This window comes from Sinocyclocheilus rhinocerous, unplaced genomic scaffold (assembly GCF_001515625.1).
Source record: "Sinocyclocheilus rhinocerous isolate Xijiao unplaced genomic scaffold, SAMN03320098_v1.1 scaffold148, whole genome shotgun sequence".
Taxonomy (NCBI): Eukaryota; Metazoa; Chordata; class Actinopteri; order Cypriniformes; family Cyprinidae; genus Sinocyclocheilus; species Sinocyclocheilus rhinocerous.
In genome coordinates this window covers 4,377,034-4,390,025 of record NW_015653472.1, presented here as the reverse complement: position 1 = coordinate 4,390,025, position 12,992 = coordinate 4,377,034, and the positions used below count along the sequence as shown (strand labels likewise).

The window sequence follows — 12,992 nt, the reverse complement described above, 5'->3', positions numbered from 1 at the left end:
ACACAACGTTTTCACCATTACGACTGTTTAATAGTTCAATAAACAGTTCAATAAGCAAGTACAATAATATTAGGTCACTTTTAGGCCAAACCACAGCGCATCTCACAGCAACCAGCCGATTCATTGCGACAAAAATGTGAGGGGTGTACTCACTTCTGTGAGATACTGTATATATAAGCCCGACACCATAAAGCCCCCCCACATATCAAATCCCAATTTAACCCCTGATTATATATATATATATAAAAAGAAGTCCTACTTTCCCTCCCACCAGTGGCTTGATGCCATTCACTGAGATTCTCTGTAAATGTGTGAAATGGTAAAGGACGAAAAGAGAGAGAAAAAAATATACGTGGCTAGAGCTTCCAGGCATTAGTTTCCATGGTTACGGCAAGTGGCTCACACCAGTGACGTCAGCCTCTGACGCAGTTCGGCAGAAAATCAGACAGAAATAGACCTGTTCTTTTGTATCAACCAAACATATGGATGTATAATAAAATGTGAGAGCATTGACCTTAATCAATAACATAATCAGATCGATGTCAGTTTGTCCTGTATGATTCACATGCAAACCAGTCACTACATGTCATCTGTGATTGCCCTGCTTACAATCCATTACTTACTGATCAATAGTTTGGAATAATTAGGATTTTTAAAATGTTTCTGAAAGAAGTAAATAGAAGTAATTTTGTGAAATATTATAGTGATTTCTGAAGGACCGTGTGACACTGAAAACTGAAGTAATGACTGCTGCTTTACCATTACAGGAATAAATGATATATATTTTTAAATATATTAAAACAAAATTAAATTACTTTAAATTGTAATAATATTTCCCTGTATTCCCATATACAATTATTCCAAACTAGTAGTGTATATGTATAGTCCTCTGTCCTCTGTAGTTATCTGGGTTTGTCAGAAGGATCAACTCACAGGTTTAAAGAAGCCACAGTGTTACTTTCTGCATGAACAGATGGCAGGGGTGTTAACCCTTTAGGAAGGATCTAGGGGGAGCTTCCTGTCCCTTAGGCCAGATGGTTCTGGTCTTCCTCCTGGCCAGGGACAATAAGGGCCAGATACAATAGAGGAAAATGAGTGTTGGGCTTCCCATATTTAACTGTGTTTACTGCTCTTGACCCCACATCAGGCAGTTGTCCCATTGCACACGGACTTGAAACCATAACCAATTCTTTAAAATTGTAATAATATTTCACAATATTGTTTTTTTACTGTATTTTTGATCAAATAAATCAACCTTGGTGAGCATAAAAGACTTCATTCAAAAACATTAAAAAATCTTTTGAAAGCTAGTGTAGATTATGTATATAGTCTACTATATCTATATACATTTTATCGTGCCAGCAATATTTAGCCATTTCAGGCCATGTTTTATACCTCAAAGCATATATTTCCAATTTATCCTTTGAAATATGCTGACCCTCTTTGTCTGCCATCCTGCAGGAGTCAGAGAAGATCATAGCCGAGCTGAATGAGACCTGGGAGGAGAAGCTGAGGAAGACTGAGGCCATCCGTATGGAGAGGTCAGTGAGGGTTTAGGTGCCATCTGGCTCCCTTCCTATTGTCTCTGTGCCCATACCCATAATGCCCATGAGGAGTGTCTGCTATGTGCCTGCATGCTCAGCTGGTGCCAGTCAGTACCAGACTTAAGCAGCTGTCAAATCGCACATAAACACACTGACCTCAACACTAACATGCACATTCAAATATTCAAGAAATATTTTCCAGATGTCTTTAGTGCGAACTGTTCATAAAAAGGTGTTGAATGTACTGTCATTCAGCATGAGCCTGATGTTTTCCTTCCCTCCCCTCAGAGAGGCACTGCTGGCAGAGATGGGAGTGGCCATACGGGAGGACGGGGGAACCCTGGGTGTCTTCTCTCCTAAAAAGGTACAACACATGTAAACTCCTCTTCATTATTCACCATTACTGTCTGCACTAGTCACCACCTCCTCATGTCTGGGCCTTTCTTTCTTCGTATTTCATCATCCATCATTATTCTTCCATTTCTTTTTTTCTTTTATCTTTTGTTTTGCTTGCCTCTTGCAATGGAATCCTATTAGATTGGTCCTGATAGACCAACGTCACTGTCTATTGAGGACTTTAGTGTTTATTCTTCTAATCAGGTTTGTAGAATTCAAGTTTTTTTTTTTTTTTTTTTCAAAAATAGAGTTCATGTAGCAAGCCATAGTTGTGTATTACTGAATAGATAACATTTTCACACATCACATTTAATTTAATTTTATGAACAGATTAATGTACATCACCATCAGTGTGCTATAGTGTTTCCTGCATCGACATGCAACGTGACCGATTTTGACAGATTCAAAAACGAATGACTCTCATGAGTCTAATCAATCAGTTCTTTTAATAAATAGGACAAAAAGTTTTTGCCTTTTGGAATTATTAGTTAAACCCTTCAGAGCTGATACTGATTTAACGTCTGATTGGATGTGTATATGTCAACATGTAAAGACAACTTTTACAACAGATTTGTATTGTATTTGTACAGATTTGTATAAGAATAAAAATGGTGTAATATATTTATAACTACAGAGTAGCTGGAAACATCAGGGACTGATGCTTTTGCTTGCAAAACAAGGTCCATTGTGTGCCAGAAAGTACTTTTACCATAATTGCATTGTCTTTTTAGTGTTCCGCCCTGAAACACATCAACACAGTTAGCCTGCCTCTAAAACAAGGCATCTCCTCCCTGTCATTTAATTGTTTTTATTTGCCTGCTTATTCATGCTTTCATTCAATTTCTCTCCTTTTTTTCTCTATGACATCTTTCTGTCATTTTGACTGAATAGCTTTACGTTGAAAGGCCCTGTGAACTCTATACTGACTTTAATGGGGTGTTTTCACCCAAAAAGGTTGGTGGTATATTAGTAGATTATGATGTGCAGTAGTTTCTAGTTATTTAGTTGATAGAGGCTAATGTAGTGCATTATCAGCCGTTGAAGAAGCCACATTTAATGGCTTTCTGTGAGTCATTATAAATAATTGAAATGGCATTTAACCTCATTATTTCACCTTTTAATTGGCCCTTGAATGCAACTGGCGCTGTAGTGACATTAGTCACTTTTGTCTGACTTGTCTAACATTATCATTGACCCTGTTTCCCTACAGACCCCTCACCTGGTGAACCTGAATGAGGATCCTTTGATGTCAGAGTGTCTGCTTTATTATATCAAAGATGGAATAACGAGGTATGAAATCACTTCCAGAACTGTCAGAAATCTCTTGTCTGTATGTTGCACTGAGGCATCTTATGATTGCTACATATCCAACCAGTCAAGGGTCCTACAAAGGACATGATGTTGTTTACTGCTTTGATGTAAGGATTTTTCTGTCCTGAATTTGTCTACTTCGCCAATTAAAATAGACTTCTTATTATGGGCAATGTTCAACTTACAGACTAATTTTCATTGTTCCAAAATCCTGTTCCTCATAATGTTCATTAAACATTAAATATGACTGGCTGTAATTCTCGTGTCACATCATGTAGCAGTTTTATGTTTGCTGTGAGAAAATTGGCTAGTCACTAAAAACTTGTTGCATTATGCTTGGTTATGTTTCTGTGATGTGGATGTCAGAATATCTCTGTGTTCATTAAAATAAATGTCTTTGTTTTGACAGGGTGGGCCAAGCAGATGCAGAAAGAAGACAGGATATTGTTCTAAGTGGAGCGCACATCAAAGAGGAGCACTGTATCTTCCGCAGTGAGAGGAATGCCAACGGAGATGGTTAGAGCTCACTTACATCTTTAGATCAGTTTAACTGTGTTCGGTTCACGTCTCAGCTGTTAAACGCTTATAAATCGGTGCAAATGAACAAACTTTTCTGTCAAAGATTATTTCTTTGTTCTTTGTGGTTTTACTCAATGAACATTTGATATTATGCTTTTCTGCTGGAGGTAGTGAATTGTCTTCTGTCTCTGCAGTGATTGTCATGTTGGAGCCATGTGAGGGATCTGAAACATATGTGAACGGAAAACGTGTGACTTCTGCAGTCCAACTGCGCTCAGGTGACTCACTGACAGCTGCCTGCACATTTCATTTCTGCAGTTTTTAAGCTCTGGTTTAATGTGGTTGATTGTACTGTAGAAAAAAAAACAAAAAAACAAATGAAACATTTTAATCTGGGAACTATTCACTTTAGTTTTCAATGCAAAGGTAAGCTATTTCCTGTGAAGGTGCCTCATTAGCCTCTGTAGGTAAATAACTAGAAGAATAACAAAATGCATTAAACATTAAAACTATTTGTGCTACAGACCAGTGTGTTTATGATTACGATAATGCATTAATGTGATAACAAATGCCAGAATCAGGCAGCATAATGGACTTTGTACAGCTACAAGAACCGAAAATGGCTGTCATCACAAGCCTTGCATATTCAAGTTGGACAATACATTGATAGGCCATTATGTTGTTCCAGTGTGTACAAACCTGTTGATTCCTCAGGTAACCGCATTATCATGGGAAAGAACCATGTGTTCCGGTTTAACCACCCTGAGCAGGCTCGCGCTGAGCGTGAGAAGACACCATCAGCAGAGACCCCCGTAGAGCCAGTGGACTGGACCTTCGCCCAAAGAGAACTTCTGGAGAAACAGGGTATCGACATGAAGCAAGAGATGGAGAAGAGGTACGAAAGCCCTAAAAATCATCAGATTTTATTAAACGACAACTCCATGTTCACTACAAGAATTACATGGTTTTGACTCATCCCTCAGGCAAGTAAGTAATAGTAAATGTTTACACTGGTTTCTGGTTAACACATACATGTATATGCATTTGAACATTTATTGTCTTTGTAAGTGCCTTACTGTAAATATAATTTCTTTTTAAATTAAGGATGAGTCAATTATTTTCTGTGGTAATTGACATAATACTATATATGCTGTCGATAGAGTTTAATTTGTATTCAAACTCGCAAAATTCTTTCAAAGTAAGTGTGGATTCCAGTTAATACATAGTTTAGGGTTGGATAGCCAACCAAAGCTGGGGCCACCCAGCAGCTACCGAAGACAAAATCTACATTTTGTGACGTTTAAGCTCTTGGTATGGAATGTGAGCACATATGAATTGGATTATTGTAAGAAGGATTTTTAGGATTATGTTGCGGAAAGGAAATGCAGTGAGTTGTAAGAAAGAGCTGCTTTTTGATGCAGTGGTCTCGCACTGTATTATATCAGGCTTACAGAAATGGAGATCCTGTACAAAAAAGAGAAGGAAGAAGCGGACCAGCTGCTTGAGCAACAGAGACTGGTAAGGCTGAATCTCTTTGATAATTCTTGTTTTTTCTGTTGTTTATAAGAGGACCTGTTCTTTCGTTTCAGTTAGACCTTAACTGTCCTTCCAAATTTTGTAAAAATAGTAAAACGGCCCCTAGTTTTGTACTTGCTCTCCTGAAGTCCAACCAGCACTAATTCTGCACTATTAGCTCTGACGACTTGAGACTTTTGTGTGTCTGTATGTGTGTGAGAGAGAAACACTTCTCCCAGTGCATGGCTGAACCTCTTTGCATGGTAACTGAATCCACTCTGTCTGGATTGAGATAGCAGATGGCCCATCGCTGATATGGACTGATATACATATTCAGTTTGATACAGCAAGAATTAGCGAGAATTTCTTATTCAAATTTTCACTTCTCTCTCATAGATTTGAGATGTAACTTTGCAAAACAGCATCAGCAGAAAAATACCAATTCGGCTTATAATTAGTAATCTGTGTTTTTATGAAATCCATTGTTGTGTAAGGCATTGGTTTGCCATGTACCAGTTAAAGACTCCATGAAATCAAAATGGGAGCTTTTTTGAGAGAAAATAAATAATTTGACAATTGTATGTTTTAGAACTGTAATTTAACTTAAAATATTTATTAAATGTTTTAATGTGAATATATTAAAAAAAGATTTGAATTAAATTAAATATCATTCTTCAGGGTTATATATTTTTCTGTAATATTTTGGGAGTAGACAAAAAAGATCCATCGTCAACTTAATTTGATATAAAGTAAAAAATGTATATGATATTTTATTTGATATAAAAGTTTTTTGCTTTAGAGGTTACCATATACGAGTCAGTTGTTTCATTTTGACTTCATAATGACACTTAATTTTAATATTTTTTCACACAGTATAAATGGGTCTGTGCAAATATTTATTTAAATTTACTTACTTTTGCAAAAATCATTATATTTGGAGGTCTTTTACATCGTAGAGTTGACATCAAACTACGCCGTCACCATTTTTCATGGGGTCTTTAATTTAAATCTTTTCTTTGGTTTATTCTGTATGCTGCTTTTGCATGATTTGTTTTTGTAGCATGTTTAACAGATTAATTTACAAGGTACTTAGAACCTCATTTAGTATTTGTTGCTGAGCAGTGTTGATAAGCTGGTCAAGCTTGAGTCAGCATTTGATTTACCCAAATAGATTTCGTTTCATCTGAGTTTGTTGGTTTTCTCAATGCAATTGCTGATATTTCCAATGCATTGTTGCCATAACCCAAGATTTCTGCTGTAGTTGATGAAGGCTAGTGACAATGTGGTTTCTCATTGACATCTGTAGCCTTGAGTTCTACACATCTGTGTCTGGCCAGGCACAGAGAGCATGCTATAACACAGCTATCCATGCTGGGGGTCTTAATGATGACAAGCTCTCCAATGCTCCGATGGTCTCATTCATATAATCTCATACACAGAACAACACCGATATCGCACACTGCACTGATTACACAGCCACGATTACATGGTCACCAGCTGTCTCCTTTGTTATTTGACTGTGATTTTTTGCATTGTCCTTGTTTTACTTGACCTGGAAAATGAGAAACTGCATTTTCTCTCAACTAACCTCTTTAACTGTAGTGGATGAAATCGATGCTTTTAACCTCCTTCGAGCCTGTCCTGTCTCTTTTTTTCTTCTCTGTACTGACCTGTAATAAACACGCAAGAGTCTAACCCACTGCTAGAGCTAGAAAAACTCTAAAACCAAATCTTCTCTATCAAGGACTTCAAGTGGGGGAATGAAGCAAAACTCGTCAGCCTTTGTTGCATGCCACTGAAGCATGTTTGGGGTGCAACTTTCAAGAGCTCTAATTGAAGAGGATGTCATGAATTTAAACTTGACAAAAAAAGAAACCAGCGCAACAACAAAAACAGTAGATCGAGCAACATCAATCCCCTTTTTGTTGACATTTTTCTCATGATCATGAAAGTCATGCCTTGCATTTACTTTTTATAGTGATATGCAACTTGGGAATAACGGTGATTTGAATTTGTATCTACACACTGTAAATCTAAAAAACAGCATCACCATGTTTAGAAAGCTTGAGTATTGTCAAATGCATCTGCAAGTAAATAATCCTCTCAAATTTTCATATCTGTGGTCGACTTGCAGTCTTTTCCTGCAGGTAGAAATTGTCAAGCAGGTTGACATTTTTTTCTCAGCTTAATGGATCGATTTGTACATTTTTCTGCATTTAATGTTGTATTGATTCCTTAAAATTTTAGAAAATCTCTAGAAAGTTTCACATATGTAATTAGGAAATCCTGTGTATCTGATGTTTATAGTCATAATACAAATACTTCAGAAATGTACATGTATAAATTGAAGGTTAACTTTTATCGTAAACAAACCAGTAGCCAGTGCTTCTGCTTTCATTATAATCTCATTTTAGCAAAGCATCATCTCATTTAGCTGTTCCCATTTTGCATATCACAACACTGTCCATTCTTTACAGAAGCATTCCTTTTGATTTCGATATCCCATTTTAATTTTCCCATTTTGTTTTTCGCACTCTTTGGTTTGTTTCATGTTTTGTTCTCTCAAGGATGGAGACTCTGATAGTGGTGACGACTCTGATAAGAGGTCGTGCGAGGAGAGCTGGAGACTCATCACTTCACTTCGGGAGAAACTTCCTCCCAGCAAGCTCCAAACCATAGTCAAAAAGTGTGGTTTACCCAGCAGCGGTAAAAGACGGGAGCCTGTCAAAATGTACCAGATCCCTCAGCGTCGTCGCCTTACAAAGGACTCCAAATGGGTGACTATCTCTGATCTGAAGATCCAGGCAGTCAAAGAAATTTGCTACGAGGTGGCTCTGAACGATTTCCATCACACCCGTCAAGAGATTGAGGCTCTGGCCATAGTAAAAATGAAAGAGCTTTGTGCCACCTACAACAAGAAAGACCCGAATGAACGAGATTCTTGGAGAGCGGTGGCTCGAGACGTCTGGGACACTGTAGGGGTTGGCGATGAACGAATCGAAGATGTCATAACCAACGGGCGAGGTATAACTGACATGGATGACCTAAAAGTGCACATTGACAAACTGGAAGACATCCTGCAAGAGGTGAAAAAGCAGAACAACACGAAGGACGAAGAGATTATAGCTCTCCGGAATAAGATGTTGAAGATGGAGCAAGTGATTCCACTAATTTCCAACGAGTCCCAGGAGAAAAACGCTCGCAGTGCACCCATGAGGGCCCGCAGTTCCAGTGAGGGTAAAGCTCCTGAGGAGAAACCCAACGGTGAACAGTCGGATGAGCAGGCGTCTAAGATGATGGATGATGATTCTGCGTACCGACGTGGACATATGCGGTGGATGCAACAAGAGCAGGTACGCCTCAAGAACCTCCAGCAACAGGAGATTTCCAAGCAGCTCCGGAGGCAAAACGGACCTCACCGCTTCATCCCACCTGAAGACCGCAAGCTGCGCTTCCCCTTCAAGAGTAACCCCAAACATCGCAACTCCTGGACCCCTGGCACTCATATCATCATCACAGATAAACAGGTGATTGAGTTGAAAGTTCCCAAAGAAGCGGTCCAGGAAGAGGAAGACTGCAAAGGGGAGGCTGCAGAGCCCAGAGAACAAGTGGTGCCCATCGTCCACACATACCCTACTCTTCCTAGTCCCATGGGTCAGCGTAGAAGCAAAGATTTAGAGCAGGGCCATAGACACAATCAAAGCCACAAACTCCATGAACGAGGCCGAAGTAACTCCTTCAACAGCAGTCAGCGAGCCTCTGACTCTACAGAATCCCTCAATTCTGGGAACAGGAAGCCCCCTCATCCCCAACAGGCCTTTTACCAGCCACGCTACAACCAAAACCAGCATCATTATCCACAACAACAGCATCCAACTCAACAGCTCTACCATTACAATACTGATGCCATCAACAACTACCAGCAGTACCCACCCAATCAGCAGCCGAGTCACCACAACAATTTTTACACGCCACCCCGTATGCGTAGGCAAATGTCTTCCCCCAATTTGAAGGGCAGTCGAGAAACCACAGTGTGACATTGGAAGCAGGGCATAGGTTCATGTACAGAACTAGTTGACACTACAAATCACACATCACAGACTCATCACAGCATTGGACAGCTTGTCCCTATCAAGTCAAACTGTTATGTGACACTTGTTTTAAGCAATTGAATGTTCTTGTTGTCATTTGTAGATTCAAATTGCAATGATCTGCCTGGAAAATATCACATTAGCACCTTGCATCAACAATTTGATCCTCAATCCATGCTAGTTATGCATATGGGTAAAAAGGCTAGCAATAAGTGTGTTGGTTAAAGGTGTCCAAACTACAAGAAGATCTCAGAACAGTGTTCTTGAACCTTGATTCATAAAATAAGCTTTTTTTTTTGCAATAAAGTACTGGGAAATATGAGTTTTGAGAAAGACACCCTTTAGTTCTTGACTGTAGTATTAACTTTTTTAAAACTTTAGTATATTTTTGAGATGCCATCATGGAATTGCGAAGTACTTTACACTGATTTGCCTCAGTTTACCTTTGTTTTGCTGCTGGTCTTGACGGTCTGAATCGATCTAAGAATTGAATACATAACCACTACACTGCAACATTTCATACTGTCCAGTGAGAGAACCTTGAACCATTACTTGAATTTTGAGTTTCTGAATCTTCAATTCAGTCATATTTGTGCATTCAAGATGCATGGGTGATATGTCCAGTAAATGCTGGAAGGTTAATAGCCAAACTTTTATATTCTTGAATGTTTCAAAACGCATGTCGGAGATGCAAATGACATTTTTACTGTTACATTTTATGCAAATTGTTTTATTTCATGAAGTTTTGGGTCCTTGGGTTGGTATTCCCCATTAAATAGTTTGAATATGAAAGGTGGCAGCAAAGGCCTTTCTCTAGCTGCCTTATGTAGATGAGTAAAGGATTGTGAAGGAGTGTTTTAAAGTTTTTAAGTGCCTTATTGACTCACTAATGTGTCATTAACATTGCATTTATCTCCTTGTACTTGGCGCTTAAAAATAAGTAATAGCAATATATGAAGAAAACAGAATGATTTTTACAGAATTTGCTTCAGTCTTTTAATGTGAAAGATAAAGACACCACCACTAAATTAGGCAAAAAGTTTCTTTTTCATCAAAATAACTGCCTCTTTTTTTAAAGTTTGGTTCTGCCTTATTTTGAGTACAAACCACTCTGCACTAAACATCCATATCCAAAGAGGCAATGTTTTTTTGTGAAGCGCCGTAAAAGAACTGCTTCAAAGCGTGCTTTGCATCTTTTGTTCCTCTAAACTGTCTGCTGCACTCTGATCCTCAATAGGGGGGACAGACTGTTCCCACGGGATGGAGACAGCGTTCTAGAACACTTTTTTCCTAAATCTTAACATGATTAGAATTGCATTTATTGTCGGGTGTCCGCTGTGTGGCAAGCGAGCCCACAAAAAACACCAGAGACGTCTGATGGAAAGGACCTCTAACAGGGCAGTTTCCATGGTTTCCAAGGCTCATTTTGAAAGTTGTAGCATGTTTTTAGGGAAGGAAAAACCCTTAAAAGCCAAATCAAATTTGCTGGACAGGTATATACTGCGCTGCGTTTTATTTTCTCCTTTAGTCTCACATGAATTCACAGCCTGTATAAGTAATGCCACTGAGTACTTGATTAAATTTACCACAGCTTTTTCCTTTTAACACCGTAATTATGTTCACGTATGGTTAATGTAGTTGTACATCCTTACACTTAAGCCACTGTGATTTCCCTGCTTAAGCCTTGATATAATTATACACTGGTGTGCCTCGGCACCCAAGTGTGACCCGTTACCAGCTGTGTATTACCAAAGCACATGTTCTGAAATCCTCTTCATGTCATCTCCATGGCTAAGTGTTAGCCAAATAGGCCAAAAGTCCATGCTTCAGCATTGCTTCATATGAATGAAGAACTTGAATGCTTTTGTTGCCAGAAATACTGCCTTATTTCTATTGAAACCCCTGGGTTTTGGTATAGTAATGCATACGTGCATAAAACACAATTACTTTCCCTTCAAAAGGTAAAATCAAGAAACCGGATAAATAAAGAAGCAGGACTATAGTTTAAAGGTGAAATGCGTAATTTTTATAAGTGGCTCAACCAGTGATGTCAGTTTGGTGGCGGGGCTGTCTCTATTTCTGTCGAATGACAGATTGGGGGAGTGTTCGAAAAACAGTCATTATCATACCTGTCAACCCTCCTGTTTTTCCCGGGATTCTCCCGTATTTTACCATTCTGTCCCGCTATCATCCCGTTTAAATATTTTCCCATATCTCTCCCGTATTTTTAATCTTTCTATAAAAAAAATCCCACTGGGCGTGTTTTATATGTTTGCTACATTCGCCTCCGGAAAAAAACTCCCATAATTTGTATGGTCCAAACCTCATTATATGAATAATCACGTCAACAAATTCCAAGGTTGCCCAGTTGCCAGATCTTGTATAAAACACATCCTTCTCACACAATCGACACATACAAATTTCAACCCATTTGTCCCCTCAACTTGGCAACCTACAACAGTGATGACTACCGCGGGAAGGAAAGGATCACTGGTAGAAATGGGACGGGAGGAGAAGACTCAGGTGGTGCTCCGGTGAAAAAAACAATATGCAAATTGAGATATAGCTTGCATTTCAAAAGGCTATGGTTTAGTTGATTAAATATGAGCGCTGCAAGTTGAAAAATCAGGTTCTGCGCTGCTTTGTTTACTGCGGTTACTCGGGAAATGGCTATATCCCTGGCGAAAAGCGAAAGAATGACGAGAGAATGAATTTGCATTTTTCAATAAGCCCTTCTGCTTTTCTTGTTTTTTGTGGTTACGCCACATGTGTTGATAACAACCAAATTCCCTCATGTTGTATGTCATGAGGGACATACAACATGAACATCTCCCGTATTTTGGGACCCAAATGTTGACAGGTCATTATTTTTTGAAAATCTGTTTAGTGCAGTAGAAATTACACACTTCACCTTTCAGTGCTGCACAGAAATGAAAGTATAAGTCACTCCTCGATAATCTTTATTTTGAACTGTTATCTAGACATGCCATTTCCCTGCTCTAATAAAGAATGTTATGCTAACATTAATGCACGGTGCTGCCAGCTACTCTTAACTACCACAAGAGGAGCTAAGGAAATGTATAAAGTCAAACGAACAATGTATTTTTACCCTTTTTAAAGGGAACTTGTCTGTTCAGTGTTTATCTATATGCAATGATGATATCAAGTGCCTCCAAAAGGCCCTGTATTATAATGTGTTGTTTAGGGGGGCGTTTTTGTGCAACATATGATCTTTAATGCTCAAAGATGTGTTGATGGTTTACTAATATTGCTATTACATTGAACAGTGCTGAATATATAAAAAATTTTAAACAATGACTGAAATAAAATGGACAAGTTTGAAAGTGAAAAAACGTGAAAGTGATGTGACATGACGTGACGTGTAGCCAAGTATGGTGTCCCATACTCGGAATTTGTGCTCTACATTTAACCCATCCAAGTGCGCACACACAGCAGTGAGTAATGAACACACAAACACACAGCAGTTGGGGGTTTGGTGTCTTGCTCAAGGGTCTCACCTCAGTCGTGGTATTGAAGGGGGAAGAGTGCGCTGGTCATTCACTCCCCCCACCTACAATCCCTGCCGGTACCGAGACTCAAACCAGATTTAAGATAT

General features: G+C 38.8%; 1 protein-coding gene across 3 annotated transcripts in view; it reads left to right on the top strand.

Moving 5' to 3' along the window:
- The window catches only part of LOC107716234 (kinesin-like protein KIF1B), a 38,160-nt gene that overhangs the window by 9,630 nt on the left and 15,538 nt on the right, over window positions 1-12,992 (top strand). The window contains exons 15-24 of one of the 3 annotated variants that reach the window (XM_016522617.1): window positions 1,462-1,541; window positions 1,833-1,908; window positions 2,082-2,144; window positions 2,832-2,894; window positions 3,151-3,230; window positions 3,661-3,767; window positions 3,965-4,048; window positions 4,485-4,665; window positions 5,216-5,288; window positions 7,853-11,555. In XM_016522617.1, the coding sequence (XP_016378103.1) occupies window positions 1,462-1,541; window positions 1,833-1,908; window positions 2,082-2,144; window positions 2,832-2,894; window positions 3,151-3,230; window positions 3,661-3,767; window positions 3,965-4,048; window positions 4,485-4,665; window positions 5,216-5,288; window positions 7,853-9,322 (2,277 nt within the window). In that variant the 3' untranslated portion in view covers window positions 9,323-11,555. Of the gene's footprint in view, window positions 1-1,461; window positions 1,542-1,832; window positions 1,909-2,081; window positions 2,145-2,831; window positions 2,895-3,150; window positions 3,231-3,660; window positions 3,768-3,964; window positions 4,049-4,484; window positions 4,666-5,215; window positions 5,289-7,852; window positions 11,556-12,992 lie in introns of those variants that run through there. The other 2 variants (XM_016522616.1, XM_016522618.1) reach the window with 2 other exon arrangements.